The following is an 18,153-nucleotide window of genomic DNA, read 5'->3' on the forward strand; positions in this document are numbered from 1 at the left end:
TAATACTTCTTGACTGGAACAAAAGCGCGCACAACCTATGGGTGACAGGATTGAGGTTGGAGACAGTTACCTCATGAAACGAGAAAAAAAATCCTTGGCAAAAGAACACACACTGATAAATAAATGGGTGGGTGGATGGACAGATGGATGAGTGGACTGATGGAAAATGGGTAAATTAATAGGTATATATTGTAATTGTATTTATTATCACCGACCTATCATTAGAAAGTACATAAAATACAAACCAATACATCTGTCCAGCTCGGGTAACTGTTGGTCCTTCCCCTGTTCTGAGGTGTTTTGGCTAACAGTATCTGAGTTGAAGAATGTACAGGAGTTGTTATCATGCCACTAGATGGAGACAGAAAACTAATTGGTAACATAACTAAGTGGCTTGCCCTCATTTCAGGGTTTGTGTGGTTGCTCTTAATTTGTTCTCTTAGTCCAACAGGTATAGACAGAATATATGAGAACAATGAAGTTGGGCTCCTCAAAACATTATCTATTCAACATTGTCTACCTCAAATAGGCTTAGTTCCTGCTCAAAACTGTCACATTTTCACTAATGTTTCAAACCCGATAAGGAGTGAGCAGGCAGTTTGGTGCCATTCAGACGTRCCATAGAGTCTAATCATTGGGCTACTAAAGTGGTACTAAAAGAGAGATATAGCACGTCCTGTCTTAAACGCTGTGTAGTGTGAGTAGCGCAAATGCTTACTCGCTTCCTCTAGTCTGCAGGTTGGATGATGAGTGAGTCTGAAGCAAACAGGCAGCTAGCGCATAATAATCATGCAAAATAACCAAGTCAGGCAAATACAAAGACTTAGAAAACTTGTTCAGCCAGCTCCCGACATGCATCCATTCAGTTAGACTAATATTTTTCAGGAACGCTGTCGACAAATTGGGGCAGAAGTATTTTTTTGTCTATTTATTAGACATTTAGCAGGATAAAATCTCTTTGAGATGTCCGTCTTTTTCAAGTCCCCAAATGAAAAAACTCAAAACACACAAACAATACTTCATAATGACAAAGCAAAAACATATATATTTTTTTAAATTTGCAAATGTATAAAAAAAATACAAAAAATGAAATATCATATTTACATAAGTATTCAGACTCTTTACTCAGTACTTTGTTGAAGCACCTTTGGCAGCGATTACAGCCTCAAGTCTTCTTGGGTATGACACWACAAGCTTGCCACAACTGTGTTTGGGAAGTTTCTCCCATTCTTCTCTGCAGATCCTCTCAAGCTATGTCAAGTTGAATGGGGAGGGTCCCTTCATAGCTATTGTCAGGTCTCTCCAGAGATGTTCGATCGGGTGCAAGTCTGGGATCTGGCTGGGCCACTCAAGGACATTCAGAGACTTGTCCCGAAGTCACTCCTGCGTTGTCTTGGCTGTGTGCTTAGGGTCGTTGTCCTGTTGGAAGGTGAACCTTCGCCGCAGTCTGAGGTCCTGAGTGCTCTGGAGCAGGTTTTCATCAAAGATCTCTCTGTACTTTTCTACGTTCATCTAACCCTTGATCCTGACTGGTCTCCTTGTCGTGCCGCTGAAAAACATCCTCACAGCATGATGCTACCAAAACCACGCTTCACCGTAAGGATGGTATTGGCCAGGTGATGAGCGGTGCCTAGTTTCCTCCAGACATGACACTTGTCATTCAGGCCAAAGAGTTKAATTTTGGTTTCATCAGACCAGGAATCTTGTTTCTCATGGTCTGAGAGTCCTTTAGGTGCCTTTTGGCAAACTCAGAGCGGGCTGTCATGTGCCTTTTACTGAGGAGTGGTTTCCGTCTGGCCACTCTACCATAAAGGCCTGATTGGTGGAGAGCTGCAGAGATGGTTGTCCTTCTGTAGGGTTCTCCCATCTCCACAGAAGAACTCTGGAGCTCTGTCAGAGTGACCATCGGGTTCATGGTCACCTCCCTGACCAAGGCTCTTCTCCCCAATTGCTGCCRGGGCGGCTAGCTCTAGGAAGAGTCTTGGTGGTTCCAAACTTAATCCATTTAAGAATGATGGAGGCCACTGTGTTCTCGGGGACCTTCAATGCTGCAGAAATTTGTTGGTACCCTTCCCAAGATCTGTGCCTCAACATAATCCTGACTCTGAGCTGTTTTCGCTTTGTCGGGTATTGTGTGTAGATGGATTAAATACACATTTTTCTCATCAATTTTAGAATGAGGCTGTAATGTAACAAAATGTGGAAAAAGTGAAGGGGGTCTGAATACTTTCCAAATGCACTATAACATGGGAACTACTGTCTAATAATAATAACAATTWTTTTTTTTTAAATTAAAGACAAGTTGTAAAACTAGGCCTAGGTCTATTGTAACCATTGTTGAGCCACTTCTGAGCTCAAGTTCAGATTGTTTTTAAATAGGTGCCTTGTGTTTTTCTCTGTATTAGCAGTTGCACAGAGTTTTTTTTTTTATATCTAAGGAATTATCTGACTTTTTTCTATAATGAAAATATCCCACAGATTGTTTTTTAATTGAAAAGGTGTCAGAGCGTTTGGTGGGATTGGCCTTAAATCAGTGGTTCCCAACCAGGGGTACTAGGACTTGGCCTATCCATGGGTGGGTACTTGAGAAGATCCATGAGACCATAGGCCATAGGCCTACTGGTAAAATGCAAATGAGAGGGTACTTCAGGAGTACTCCAGGCAGAGAAAATTTGGTTGGTGGTTGGTGGTTGGCAGTTGGTGGTACAGTAACGGAAAAGGTTGGGAACCACTGCCTTAGACCAATCGTCATACAGTACATACAACGCTAGACTTTCTACATGGTCCTTGCAATCCGGCATCCTTGGGACGTACAACTCTGACGTCACCCCATAGAAGTAGAAATGTAAAATCATTAAGGTTAGGTAATGGTTATGGTTAGGGTAGGGATGTCTCAAGGATTCCGGGTAGCACTAACCCTTTCTTCACGTCTTTCTTTCTCTATGATTCATTTCATATATTATCCTCATGGCCACTGACAATACTTGTATAACCAATTAGGTTCAGTAATGTTGGGTAGTCGAGGGATTTTAGAAGAATGTCTAAAGACTCATATGAAATAAGTAGACAACAGAATAGCCACAATATTTTGTTTCAAATCAGCATAAGATTCAATTGAATACACAAACTGATGTTTGTGTCAATTCGGTCAAATTTCCCGGGCCACTTTTATGGATGTGCACCGTTAAGCTTACTGTATGCTTCCCAGTAGAAACAGTTTGTGTGTATGTTTTGTGATGTTTCGATCTTCAGCAGGTTTTTTTTCCGGATTTTCCTGCACTATTTTTTTCTTGAGGCAAGTCGAAGTTCAGTAGCTGAAGTCTACACGCCTTTGCCGGGGATTGGTCAGCAATATGTAGTATTTGTTGTCATTCAACTAGAGATTACTAGTTTTCATGCAAATGTTTTCACTTGAGAAATACTGCACCAAACATAGTTAGACGTAAAATTGCAAGACTAAAGACCTCCTCTGCAAACACATTAAAATGAATGGAAAATGTCTTGACTTATCTTAGATTCATTCTGACTATTTTAAGGAAGTGTTTCTTTATGTGTTGTTGGAATGGTGTTGCAAGAGGGACAAACAGTAATATTGCCGCTTTTTTCTAGTTTTTCAACCAAAGGCCTTTTTAATGGAGTATGCGAGGCACAGACGTTCGCTTCGCCGAGTTCTGCTAGGTGCAATCTTAACCTAGTTTGCGGACGCCTTTATGCTAATAAAAAAGGTGTTAATAATGTTCTTTATTGCTGTCAGGAGCATCCCACACAAGCTGTCTCTCTCGCTTTACAGCCAATTTATGCTTGATACGAAAACGTGGTCGGAGGCGCCGTATGGATAGTGTGACACAATGCGGCGCCTCCGGAGGCATGCAGAGGCCAAATTGAGCACCATGCCGCATCACCTTGCGCCTCTCAAATTGTGTAACAATGRGGAGGGCTCCGTATAGCTCCGCATTGACATGATTGGTTGACGGTAGGTGAGGGCGGGAGGTCCTGTATGAACACAAACTCACTTCCTTGACAACTTCCTTCACAACAACCTAGCTGCTCCGCGAAGCGCAAAAAGTATATTTGGTCTGACTTCTGCGGAGGCCGCATCGCAGTAAATGCTGTATGGCAAATGCAGAAGTCGGATTGACCATGAAGCACCTTTTAGTGTCGCCTTTGCTGTCGCACCTCAGCCTTGTCCGTGATTCTGCTGTCATTGCCCTTTCTGTGTGCTGAGGGGCAAAGATGGGACATATGTTGGGGGGTTGTGAGGGTGTAATCACTACTCACACAATAAGAATAGCTTAATATGCATTTTTAAGCAAATACAGTCCTGAACAGAGTAACGGAAACCCCATTTTTGGAGGATTTACAAATTACACAGTGGTCATTTTCTGATATACTATCTGGTCAGACCCATTTGGTTGGACAGTGACCTAGAATGCAGCCTAATTTCATCACATTTTGCTTATGTTTTGATATATGTATATGTTTATTGAGGTGTTGAAATAATAACATTGTTTTATTTTGTTTACTGTTGAATTTCTTGATACTTTTGTAAAGGTCTGATGATGGCTCCATTCCGTGTCCTATATTTAGGCTATGTAGCCTGGCCCAGAGTTAAAATAGTTTATTTACCTATTACTTGGCTGATAAATATTTCTACCTTAATGTTCAATCTCTTCCTTCATTTTCATCCAAGCTAGTTGTGTTTAATTTTAGATTCAGTAAGCCTCAAATGTTTCCCAAACAGAGCGGGTATTGTGTCAGATGTCTGTGGACCCGTGGTGCAATCTGTTTATTCAGTGTGGCTTTTGTTCATGTTTTCCCCAGTTCAATCGACAGCCTGTCGATCAAGATCCATGTGTCCGCCCACTTCACCCTTCCCTCTGCTGCATCTGGCTGCCTGGCAGCAGTGCCTCGAATACAATCTGTATCCAGGGAAGCTGAGAGAGCTGCGCCTTTAATTCGTTTATTCACGAAGAGCACATGAACCCTCGGCTAAAAAAGCTGATTCTGTAAAGGTAAGACAAATAAATAGAAATATGAATTAAGTAATGTGTGTTGAGTGTAACGAGTTAATGGTATTTTTTACATATTTTTATAAATAAAATGCCATTCGAATGTGTTACAAATGCGCGGTCGATTTCGAACGCAAGTGCTCAATGCGGAAGTTCACGAGCGGTATTTCTCGCTCAACGTTCCATAGATATGTGTTACATTGTAACCGCTTGTCACCAGTAGCCTGGTAATCAGCACTTTGATGTGCTTCATCAAGACGTGGTCTAGCGGGATACATCTTAACTGGTGTTTAACGAACAGAAGTTAACAAAAGTAGCTGGTACATTCAAAATGGCTTCCTCTCTGTCGCTTCCCTTTCCCTCTAAGTTCCTATTTTTGCGTCTGAAAAGTAAMTTAAGGGGACAACACACAAACCATTATTAAGTATACTGTCGTGTTGGACCAAGTTTTGTTGTCTCATAATATTGCTCTGTTAAGGCGCACAACTCAGCTAGGTGTCACGAACGTCTGTATACTCTCTTAACACACCTTTGCTTGAAAAATATTACATTGTTTGCCTCTTGAGACGCCGTAGCAACAACATAGCCAGCCACTTCCTCAAAATATTAAGAATTAATTGAAGATAAATCAAGAAATCTGTAATTAATTTTGATGCTTCGGTTTGGCTGGTGCCTAGTCAAAAAGAAACAAGTGTGATTGCATACTCTCTTGAGACTTTTGCTTGAAAAATGAGAAAAGCAGCAATAGTACTGTTTATCCATCTTGAGACGCTGTAGCCAGTATACGCTTCCTCAAAATAGTCAGAATTCATCTATGATAACTCAACGAATCGGTCTTACATATTTAAGGTTATGCTGAGGAGATCTTAGTTGCTCAATTTTACATCTAACCAGTTGCAGTGCATGGGTAAAATCACTGGGGAAGCCCCCCCCCCAGAAGCCATATAACAACTTACACTGTTTGTTTAATTGCAGTGTTTGCTGTTAATTCATATGCCTTGTGACTGTTATATATAGGCCTAAAGGCATTGACAATAAGAAGACAGTGGCAGAATAAATTCAACCACATCTTTGTTTTATAACAAAACCGGATAACAACCTATGTCCGGTGAAGTCGACCACACATATTTCATGTAACTTGTGATTTACATTAGTCAGTTACATTACGTCAGTTACATTACCTGCAGCATGGTTAAGCAAGTTAATGTTTCCAAAATTTTTGGACCACTAAACTATTGATTTGGAACCACAGTGTTACCACAAGTCACAAAGAAAACAGGAGCTGCCTCCACTATTCCAGCACCATTTTAACTTCAACATCATCAAATCCCTTCTGCTTAGTCTAATACAGTGACAACTAAAAGATACCAAAAAACGATTTAGTCCAATCAGCTAAATATGATGTGGCTGTCCATGGTTCTGATTTCTGTTTGTGCACGCGTCTGCGCACGTGCGTTGTGCAAGTAGAAAAACATGTTGACTCACCCTACTTGTAGAGAAACGCCAATGTCATCCTCCTCTTTTTCATGTTGATGAAACAGTATATCACTTTGTCATACAGTACACACTTGTATTTTTTGTTGGCCTAGGCTAGCCTTCTACATCTAGCTACTGTACATATTGAACTTTGATCCTCTCAGGCCAGGGGCACAACAATGTATGAATTAAAGGTTGGATCACAATCGCCATTATAATCATTGGCAAGTACGGAGAATTAAGTAAAACCACAAGTCCAAATCCCTATAAAGGTTAAATAATAATAAAAAACGATTTAAAAAATCTCGATCCATGGCTAATTTAGGGAAGGGTCGATTTTAGCTACCTAGCCACCGGAGGACAACAACACAATGAGATGCAACAATTCAAGTTGTTTCTGTTAATGACGTATGCTCAAAGGGATTTGATAGGAAAGAAGCCAAATCCAAGCTGGCTTCCCTTGACACTTAATAATTTTTTTATTTTTCGCCAGGACCATTCACAGTTGAGCTTGCTAGTTTAGCTCGACGCTGATTGGCTAATCTGTTTCGCTCACTCGGATGCTTTCTCCTGTGAGATACATTCAGCCTCTTGCGAATTGAAGGAAAATAATGAAACTCAGAGACGAAAGATAAATAATTTGATGTTATATTTCTGAGGGGGGGTTACATTTTTAGGGGAAGCCTGGCTTCCCTTGGCGTCAATGAATACACACCACTGTATCTAACTAAGATGTTTAATGCAGTATTTCTCATCTATCGTAGAAAGACAAACACTTCATTGAAGAATCCCTACTGTTGACCAATGACCGAAGAAAGGGTTTACACTTCGGCTACCGAAGTTCAACTTGCCTGGACAATTGTTTTTTGTGSACGAACAGCCAAAAAAACCTTGCCGAAGACCAAAACTAACAAAAACGTCCCAAAATGTCATAATCCAGTGCATTCGGAAAGTATTCAGACCCCTTGACGGTTTCCACATTGTTACGTTACAGCCTTATTCGAAAATGGATTAAAGAAATAAAAAGTCCTCAATCTACACACAATACCCTATAATGACAAAGCAAAAGCAGTTTTTTAGAAAAGTTTGCAAATGTATTAAAAATAAAAAACAGATACCTTATTTATGTAAGTATTCAGACCCTTTGCTATGAGACTCGAAATTGAGCTCAGATGAATCCTGTTTCCATTGATCTACAACTTGATTGGAGTCCACTTGTGGTAAATTCAATTGATTGGACATTATTTGGAAAGGCACACACCTGTCTATATAAGGTCCCAAGGTTGACCAGTGCATGTCAGAACAAAAACCAAGCCATGAGGTCGAAGAAATTGTCCGTAGAGCTCCGAGACAGGATTGAGTCAAGGCACAGATCTGGGGAAGGGTACTAAACATGTCTGCAGCATTGAAGGTCCCCAAGAACACAGTGGCCTCCATCATTCTTAAATGGAAGAAGTTTTGAACCACCAAGACTCTTCCTAGAGCTGGCCCCTGGTCAAACTGAGCAATCGGGGTGAAGGGCCTTGGTCAGGGAGGTGACCAAGAACCCAATGGTCACTCTGACAGAGTTCCTCTGTGGAGATGGGAGAACCTTCCAGAAGGACAACCATCTCTGCAACACTCCACCAATCAGGCCTCTATGGTAGAGTTAAAGGCACATGACAGCCCGCTGCTTGGAGTTTGCCAAAAGGCACCTAAGGACTCTCAGATGGTCTGATGAAACCAAGATTGAACTCTTTGGCCTGAATGCCAAGCGTCACGTATGGAGGAAACCTGGCACCAACCCTACGGTGAAGCATGGTGGTTGCAGCATCATGCTGTGGGAATGTTCTTCAGCGGCAGGGACTGGGAGACTAGTCAGGATTGAGCGAAAGATGAATTAAGCAAAGTACAGCGAGATCCTTGATGAAAGCCTGCTCCAGACCTCAGACTGTGGTGAAAGTTCAACTTCCAAGTAGGACAACGACCCTAAGCACACATCCAAGACAACGCAGGAGTGGCTTCGGGACAAGTCTCTGAATGTCCTTGAGTGACCAAGCCAGTGCCTGGACTTGAACCCAGAGAGACCTGAAAATAGCTGTGGAGCGACACTCCCCATCCAACCTGACAGAGCTTGAGAGGATCTGTGGAGAAGAATGGGAGAAAATCACCAAATACAGGTGTGCCAAGCTTGTAGTGTCATACCCAAGAAGACTTTAGTCTGTAATTGCTGCCGAAGGTGCTTCAACAAAGTACTGAGTAAATGGTCTGAATACTTATGTAAATGTAATATTTCTGGGGATTTAAAAAATATATACATTTACGAACATTTCTAAAAGGTGTTTTTATGTCATAGGTTATTGTGGGTAGATTGATGGAAAAAAAATATTCAAGACATTTTAGAATGAGTCACGGTCTTAATACTTTCCTAATGCACTCTGATGGGAAGCATGAGGACACGTTTAGGCCGGCAATTAAACATTTTACTAAGATTTTTGTGCAGTATTTCTCAAGTGAAAAAAAATGCATAAACTAAAAACTAGTAGTCTCGTTGAATGACAAACACTTAATTAAAAAATCCTGTCCCTAGTTCCCACTCCTGCTAGGAGTAGTACTGTTGACCAATAAACGACGAAGGGGCGTAAAATTCGGCTACCGAAGTTCGAACTGCAGCAATAATTTGTGTGCATGAACAACCAGAAAAACCCTGAAAAACGCCACAAAAATGTGTCATATATGCGAACTGTTTAGACAGGGAAGCATGCGACATTTACCCCGCTTCTAGTCTCACGTCGATTCATTAGTATTTTTTTTACTGCTATTTTACTATGTTCGCGTTCCCCTGCTCAGACATTGCGTTCATCAACCACTGATTGTGTGCCACATTATCGACTGACAGATTGCTATAACATATGTGGTTAGCTGATAAGTCAAATACCTATCCAGGCGTTGTAAGATCTGGCAGGCGTCAGCAACGCCTGGGCAGAGGAATGCGCTGATTGTAGGCAGAGAGAGCGGTAGGTAGGCCTATTCGTCATCCGGCCGGCGATGAATCAGCATTGTGTCTGTAAGTACGGTGGGGGGAAGGGAGGAGTAACTTTAGCTGGGTGGAACTTCCACAGGAGGGAGGCATGTTTGTTTGTGCTATCTGGGGTCCTTGGGACATCTCTACCCTAAACCATAACCCAACCCACGATGGCCAGTTTACATTTCAATGGGATGATGCCAGAGTTGGACGTCACAAGGATACGCGATAGCAAGTACCATGTTGGTTTGATCGAATGTCGGTATTTGTATGCGTCAGACACAGTGTATGTTATTCACCATTCTGCCACTGCCAATGTAACGGCCCTGGAGGATGGCATGCTGGGATCATTTTTTTTACTTTACAAGARAACAACTGAAGATACTAGGTTTAATATATGTGAGTGTAGGCCATCATTTGTAAGTAAGAATTTGTTCTTAACTGACTTGCCTAMTTAAATAAAATAAAAAGTGTAATTTACATCCACTTGTGTAGAGGTAAAATTATKATCTGGGGCCAGAAGACCATTTGCTTATTGTTGACATGTTTCAGAATTTTCATTCTATAACTACTACAGTATAAGGTTGATTTCAAACTAATGGTTATAATTTTATTTTTTWAAATCGCGATACAGGCAATCATTTTTCAAGCCCATCAATCCTTTATGGCCTTCTTTGGAGTTTAATGTCACTGTCAAAGCAAACACAGAGGAAACTCTCCTGTCCTATTTTACAAGGAACGTTTTCGCTTTAAGAAAAACACAGTTTGTTACAAATTCCAATCCACTGCAGGCAATTTGAAAATCATTCATGATAATCATGTTTTTGTTGTGATTTGCCATACAGGAGGTAGCTGGGAGTTTACTTACCATGATAAATGCTCATCATTTGCAGACTTCACCATTTCAGAAGTGTGGCAAAAATAGGGTCATATGTGTCGGGTAGGCTGATCTCCCATGCCTTCATCTCAACCGTGACTGACCCCTCTCCCTCAATGTGTTATTCTTATAGTTATCCTTATAGCGAACAAGATTTTCTCCTGTGATCTTTGTGACTATCAAACAAATCATCTCCATCTGCATAGAAATTCTACCCTTCAATATGAAAATATKTTTTTGCATTTACGTATGTGATTCTTTGTTTTTGCCTGCAACTAACATTTTGTTGGTTTGGTCTACAAAACGATGCATACTGCCCCTTGTCCTTCCATCGTCCTGAAGCTCGAGCAACCTTCAGGTTCTCACCCAATGCAATGTGACACAAACAATTTGCATTGAGGAGGTAAAAGCGGGCATTATTATTCGTAGCTGCTCATAGCCTTTTACAGTTCCTCAGCACCTGGTCCCAGTAGCCGYGTTCTAGTGTATCACCCCTCCCCCCTTCTGCACACACACAAGTCACCCAGTGACTTTGGATGTAATGTGCATTGACGTGCTGGTGACTATCATGTGTTCTCCCTGCTCTAGCTGAATGTTTGTCACTTTTAGGCTCCCGCAGCCCTGGTTGGCAGGCCGCCGTGGCTGGAGGCAAGTGTCCAACACTCGTCTCAGTACTGGATGTATGTACAAAGTGCTGTTTAGCCATTAGCCATTTTCGGTGTGTGTGTCTGCCATTTTATCTTTACTCAGCTGAATTTTTTGGGTTAATATTACAAAATGCTTGCATCGGGAGTGGGATCTCTTTTTCTGTTTAAGGCACTATGTTAGAATTGATAAAGGTCCACTTTCCACTTCTTCATGTTTCGCTTTTCTTGCAAATGGCTCCAGCAAGTCTGTGTTCATATTTGTTTTAGGGATATGTACTTATGATAATGATTTACAAAAACTGACATTGGTCGGAATATGCTCTTGATACGTTAACTAAGAAGTTTTTTTTATAATCCTGGTTTGAAGTTGATGTCACTCTGTTTTGTCTGTAAACAGAAATATAATTTTGAATCCCTTTGTCTTAACAGGCATTTACTAAAATGTCATATTGGAAGATGTGCTCAATGGATGTTGGATAATCAACAAAGATCCTATCACTTCAGACGAATGCCTTACTGGCAMTGTTCCTCTTTCTTTCTCTCTACTGTAGCACACAAACAAGCTTTGAGTTTGCTTCCCGTTTCAAGACTGGAGAGCTAGAGTGTGCTCCAATCCCAAGAATTATGGTAGCAAACTGTACCATCTTATCAGTGTGGCGATCTAAGTTGGATGTTCCACTCAGCAGGCACCTTGCAGGTCTGTCTGAAAAGACCTGAAAGGGAGTTAAGAACAGAAGCAGTTTTTCAGTAACATGCGGAAGCAATGAGAAAAAGAGGAAGCCGTCCCATATATATGCCTGTGCGTCGCCGTAGGAAAGGTAGAGAAAGTAAATGAACACACAAGTACATTATTCATAATATCTTAGATTTTCAGGTGCACTCAAGTTGAACATTTCAATTCTAGCATTAGCAAATTGTCATAACCATTTTGAAATCCTAATCCTGATATTCTAGTGTGTTTTATTAAGAAATCTTATTACTGTAAGTAAATAGGACGTGCACTTTTGGCATCTTTACCAAACAACATAAAACACTGAAATAACTAAGCATAACTTGCAAAACAACTGAATGGAAAAGGTTACTTCTTAAAAAGCTTTATATGTTCTAACCAAAGTGTTACTTGGCTCCCCCCACAGGGCCAACATGTACTCCAAGGGCACCAAACGCAAGTTCTCTGATGGTGTGGACAACAAGGCGGTGGCAGCATCCTATAGCCTGCAGCGCCAGTCCCTGCTGGACATGTCCCTGCTCAAGCTGCAGCTGTGCCACATGCTGGCGGAGCCCAACCTGTGTCGCTCGGTGCTCATCGCCAACACGGTGCGCCAGATCCAGGAGGAGATGGCCCACGACGGCAGCTGGCAGGTGGTCACAGAGGCCTTAGGTGGCTCTGGCCATGGCCCATCTGACCGCTTGGTGGACACCGAGGTTCTGTGCCAGTCGCCGGAGCAGCAGGACGGTGGGCCTAAGCTCTACTCAGTGATGGGCTACGACGGCTGCCGTGAGGAGGAAGTGGTGACGGACAAGGCACTGTGTTCTGTGGTTGTTGGTGACAGGTCCCCGGCCCTCCTGTTGGGGACCATTGGCCACTGCTGGGACAGGGGGGAACTGAGAGTGGAGGATGGGGTCAGCAAAGACTCAGGTACGGGGGACGAGGAGGGGACGAGGTCTGGGGAGGGGGCTAAATTGGCAACGGGGCAGGTGTTTGGGATGTTCGAGATCAAGAACGGTGCCCCCGGGTCAGACCCGGCACTAGAGGAGCTGTTCTCTGACGTTGATGCCTCGTATTATGACTTGGACACCATGCTGACAGGCATGCAGAGTGCCCCCAAGATGGGGCCTTACGACTTTCTGGACAGCTTGGCCTCCTCACACGGCCCTGTGTCCAACTCCAGCTGTAGAGCCGATCTCAATGAACTTGACCACATTATGGAGATCATTGTGGGCTCATAGCTTACAGACTTAAAACTCGAATACTGTTTCATTGATCTTGTGCCACTGCCTTTTTGTCTTGTATGTGCGAACATACAGTATTTACACGCTTTCCTCTGTATGGAAACTGAGTGAAATCCATCTCCGTGCAATGAAATGTTCATCTGAAAAGGTTCACGCTTTCTCAAGTTCACCATCCTTTTTRTTATGTATACTTTCTTTATGTTTGTATTTGAGTGTGTTCTCTCTTCTGTTTTTTTAATGTAGTTTCTGGTTTAATTTATTGTACTTATTACACTACATCAATTCAGAGCAGCACAACATATTTACATGAACTACACATATTTTCTTTAAAAAGATATATAATATTGTTAAAACGTTTCTGTATAAATATACACACATATTTTTTTACTTGAGAGACAGTCTGGGAATTGTTCCAGACTGTCTGTCTTTTTTTTCTATATTTCTAAATACACAACAATTGCACAAAAGCTCAGTGTGATTGGGACTGATTTACCTGTTGTCTTCCAAAGGTTTAACTTTGGTTGTGTCTTTGAGCTACAAGAGTAAAGATGCATTGTCGAAAACATGAATTGCGTTCAGTATGCTCACAATGTGATGCACCCTTGTCTTGGTCTATGGTTTGGTGCTACAGTATATGCACCGTGTACAGTATTCCTTATAAACACATTGCCTTCTTGAGCCATACAGTTCGTTCTTGCACCACGGCTAGCTTAACCTCACAGCKTAGCATGTGGTGCCATTTGTTTGCTATTAGAAATAACGTACGTTCTTATATTTGTCTCATTACAAATGAAGAATTGTAATGGGTATATTTCTCATTTTATGTTATGACTTTTAGCCTATTTTATTTATTAAGTGCAAACATATGGTGGTGTTAAACCTTGGTAATACTTAAGGTTGTAGAAGCTTTTCAGCTTTCTGACATGAATTGATATTTTGGAATCATAATGAGTTTCCGGACTTTCATGCATACTTTTAGTGAAGTAATTACTTTCTTATTCAAAACAAACTGAGAACATGTAAAGAATTGTGCTATTCAGCTGACCTATTCCAACAAAATGTKTTTTTTTATCGCGTTCAAAGCCTGCACTCAGGCACAAGATAATATTGTGAGTAAACAACTGATTGCTGATTAAACAGACATGTGGGAGATCTCACATTTCTTTTTTATAAATAAGTACTGTACATTTGACATTTGTGACCATGAGCTAGAGTAAATTTAGCTTTTTTTTATATACAAGTAAACTGTAGCAGTTTTTACAATTTTTAATAAAGGTTACAACATTATCGTAATATGAATGAATTGTGTGGTTCTGTTTTCTGAGGACATATGAAGTATTAATTGATGTTGGATTGTCATTCCAAATTAGTGCCCCTGCCAATCTTTCAGGTAAATCAAACATTCACATCTCTGATTCAAAGTATGTGAAAGAGAAAGCTATAGAGTGAAAATAGTGCAATTGAGCTAAAACTACTTTTACTCAATCAAAACATAGCTGCTAGACCTAAATGTGTAATCTGTAAGATTTCCTGCTGATGTACCCATAGATTTTTTAAAGAATTTGACTTCAAAGACACTGCAGTAAATTCAGGGAAAGCCCTAACCGACTGAATCCCGGTCCAATGTCAACCCGATACCTTAGCCATATACTAAGTTCCTGATTAGGTTGCTCATCACTTCTGAAGCCATTCAGCAAATGTGTGGGGTAAACACTTTTACACCGTTAAACCAGTAGATCTGAACCTCTAAAAGTTGCTACAATCAAATAATCACCTCCACAATGATTGGCACAATTGCTAAAGATGGGCAAAAAAATACTATAAAATAGATAATACAAATACTGAGCTATATTGTATGATTTAAAAAAAGTATAAATATTTTACACTAATACAACTGCTCAAAGTGCATTTTGTAAAAAATTCTCTAAAAGATATGCGTCAATGATTTGCACCCCTAATGATTCTTATAAATAAACAAAACAAAATAGAATCTGTGTTATGTTATACTTTTTTAAGTTAATCTAATTTTATGGAACTGCATTGTGGCCTTTCATGGCTTCCTGTTTCACACTGGGTTATAAAAATCTGGTAAGACGCATGTAAAATCCATTTGTCATCCATCACCATTGAGAAAGGCAAAGAACTCACAAATGAAAAGAGACATGGTTGTTGACTCATAAATCAGGCAATGGGTACAAAAAACTACTGAAGAGCAAATGTACCACTTTTTGGGCAACAATTTAAGAAGTTTTAAAACCACTGGGACAGTGGTAAACTTGCCTGGTAGAGGACGGAAGTGTATCTTGTCTCTACGCAAAGTGAGGAAGATGGTTTGGGAGGCAAAGACCAAGGGCCACAGTGGGAGAATTACAGAACTTGGTCGTATCTTAGGGTCTACAATTAGACGCCACCTTCATGCCAATAGGCCATTTGGAAGGGTTGCCATAATAAAAAGCCTTAATTGAGAGCAACCAACAAATGTAAATGGCATTGGCACTTGGATTGGAACCGGGTGCTATGGTCAGATGAGAAGAAAATATAGCTCTTTGGCCACGTACACCAGTGGTGGGTATGGCCTCGAAATAAGGATTCATATGCAGAAAATAACCTCATACCTACTGTAAAATATAGTGGTGGATCTTTGATGTTGTGAGACTGTTTCTTTCACTGGTCCTGGGGCCCTTGTTAAGGTCAACGGCATCATGAACTCTACTAAGTACCAGGACATTTTAGCCAAAAATCTGGTTGCCTCTGCCAGGAGGCTGAAAGTTGGCCGCAAGTGGATCTTCCAGCAAGACAATGACCCCAAGAACACAATCCACAAAGAAATGGTTAATTGACCAGAAAATCAACATTTTGCAATGGCTGTCTCAGTCTCCGGACTTGAACCCCATTGAAAACCTGTGGTTTGAATTGAAGAGGGTAGTCCATAAGCACATACCAAATGATATCAAGGATCTGGTCTAAGATCCCTCCCAATGTGTTCTCCAATCTCATTAAACATTATAGAAAAAGGGTAAGTAGTGTTATCCACGTAAGGGGAGGGTGCACAAAGTATTGAAAAAAGGGTGCATATACCATGCATATACAATTTCATAAGACAAAATAAAAAATACAATACAGAACAACACAAATATTAAAGAAAAACTATTGCATTTCTTAATAAGAAGATCCCCAATCAATATTTTTAATTGCTCGAGCCGCACAAGAACATCCAACTGTCATTTTTAGTTGGTTCCAGAAATGAGGTGCTTTAAAACTAAAAGCGGATTTACCTAGTTCGGTGGAGACCCGAGGAACCTCAAGAGTTAACCACCCTTGTGAATGGGTTTTGTATCTCTTGTTTTTATATTTTAACAGCGACCTTAGGTAAGTCGGAAGCTTTTGTAGTAGAGTTTTGTAAACAAAAAGGGAAACAATTAAGTGATCTACGGGACTTTAATGAGGACCAGCCAACCTTTTGATACAGGAGGCAGTGGTGAGTATTAAAACTGTCACCTGTGATTAAGCAAAGGGCCCTTTGATAGACGGCTGCAATCTGGTAAATGGTGTCACCATAGTCAAGAACTGGCAGGAAAGTTGACTGTACAATCTGCTTCCTGCTATTTACGGAGAGGCAAGATCTATTRCTTTWWAAAAAAGCCCACTTTAAATCATAGCTTTTCAACTAGCTCATCCGTATGTTTTTTAAACATTACATCTTTGTCAATAAAAATGCCCAGATATTTAAAGGCGGAAACTCGACCAATAGGAGAACCATCTAATGAATAAATATGTAGTCCATCTGAAACATTTTTGTGAGAATTAGTGAACAACATATATTTAGTCTTGCCCGCATTAAGTAAATCCTGTGGCTCAGTTGGTAGAGCATGACACTTGCAATGTCAGGGTTGTGGTTTCGATTCCCATGGGGGACCAGCATGAATGAAAATGTAGGGGCTCACTACTGTATATCACTCTGGATAAGAGTGTCTGTTAAATGACAAAAAAAGTACATGTTTTAAACCAACCAGGGCTTTCTGTAAGGCAACAAAGTCACATTCCAGCACTAACATAGCCTGGTCAACAGTTGGGGCAATGGAATATATACCAGTGTCGTCTGCATACAGATGAATAATACAATTTAACAGATATATATTTCTCAAACCTGTTGCTAGAAGCCTGATCCAGGCCTATTTCAGTCAGCCTTTGAATGCAATGGTCAACAGTGTCGAAGGCTGTGGAAAAGTCTATAAATAAGGCAGCACAATGTTTTTTATGATCTAAGCAATTTAACACATKATCTAGATTAGAACAAGTGTAGCAGCTGAGGTGCTATGTCAACGTCTGAAACCAGACTGGTGCACATTTAGAATAGAATGAGAAATTAAAAAATGATTAGCTGAGAGTTGGCCAGGGATTCTGAAACTTTGAAAAGGCAAGATTACTTTGAAAATGGACAGTAGTTATCTAAGTCAGAAGAATTTCCTCCTTTATGTAGCGGGAGGACGAGCCACTTTCCAGATCTTGGGGATAACACCAGAAACAATTGTCAAGTAAAAAATATAGGTTAATGATTCTGCAATAAGTAGGGCAGAGAGCTGCTGCATTAAGAAGGTATCAAGAGAATCAGCCCATGTGAGGGGGGGTTACATCGATTTTTATCAAGGCACTTAGTACATCATAGATATAAAATGGTTGAAATCAAAGTATGCCAATTGCATGCTACCTCAACTTTAGACATCTGTGGCATTGTGTTGTGTGACAGAACTGCACATTTTGAGTGGGCTTTTATTGTCCSAAGCAAAAGGTGCAACTGTGTAATGATCATGCTGTTCAATCAGCTTCTTGATATGTCACACCTGTCAGGTTAATTKATTATCTTGGCAATGGATAAATGCTCACTAATAGGGATGTAAACAAATATGTTCACAAAATTTGAGAGAAATAAGCTTTTTGTGGTTATGGAACATTTTMGGGATCTTTTATTTAAGCTCATGAAATATAGGACCAACACTTTACATGTTGCGTTTATATTTTTGATCAGTGTATAATTGGTTTCATACTTTAGCGCTTGATAGTCCCGGACCGTAAGTCCGGACCCCCTATGCCAAAAGGCACTCTTATCTTCTTTCTCCTTGACATAGGTTGGCTATATTTTTGTTTGTACCTACAATGCCCTCCACTAATATTGGCACCCTTGGTAAA

At 40.7% G+C, this 18,153-nt stretch overlaps 1 protein-coding gene across 9 annotated transcripts; it reads left to right on the top strand.

The window, feature by feature from the left end:
* The first annotated feature begins 4,843 nt into the window (after window positions 1-4,843).
* On the top strand, window positions 4,844-14,265 carry cdca4 (cell division cycle associated 4). Of its 9 annotated transcripts, XM_070435719.1 has the most exons (5): window positions 4,844-5,012; window positions 7,250-9,908; window positions 10,976-11,046; window positions 11,565-11,840; window positions 12,150-14,265. In XM_070435719.1, exon 5 carries the CDS (start codon window positions 12,157-12,159, stop codon window positions 12,961-12,963), a length of 807 nt encoding a protein of 268 aa, XP_070291820.1. In that variant the 5' UTR covers window positions 4,844-5,012; window positions 7,250-9,908; window positions 10,976-11,046; window positions 11,565-11,840; window positions 12,150-12,156; the 3' UTR covers window positions 12,964-14,265. The 9 variants fall into 9 exon arrangements, with proteins under 9 accessions (XP_070291820.1, XP_023829810.1, XP_070291815.1 ...); XM_023974042.3 differs by having other exon boundaries at window positions 10,976-11,840; XM_070435714.1 differs by lacking the exons at window positions 10,976-11,046; window positions 11,565-11,840.
* The last annotated feature ends 3,888 nt before the right edge of the window (window positions 14,266-18,153 follow it).

Source organism: Salvelinus sp. IW2-2015, linkage group LG28 (genome assembly GCF_002910315.2).
Source record: "Salvelinus sp. IW2-2015 linkage group LG28, ASM291031v2, whole genome shotgun sequence".
Classification (NCBI taxonomy): domain Eukaryota; kingdom Metazoa; phylum Chordata; class Actinopteri; order Salmoniformes; family Salmonidae; genus Salvelinus; species Salvelinus sp. IW2-2015.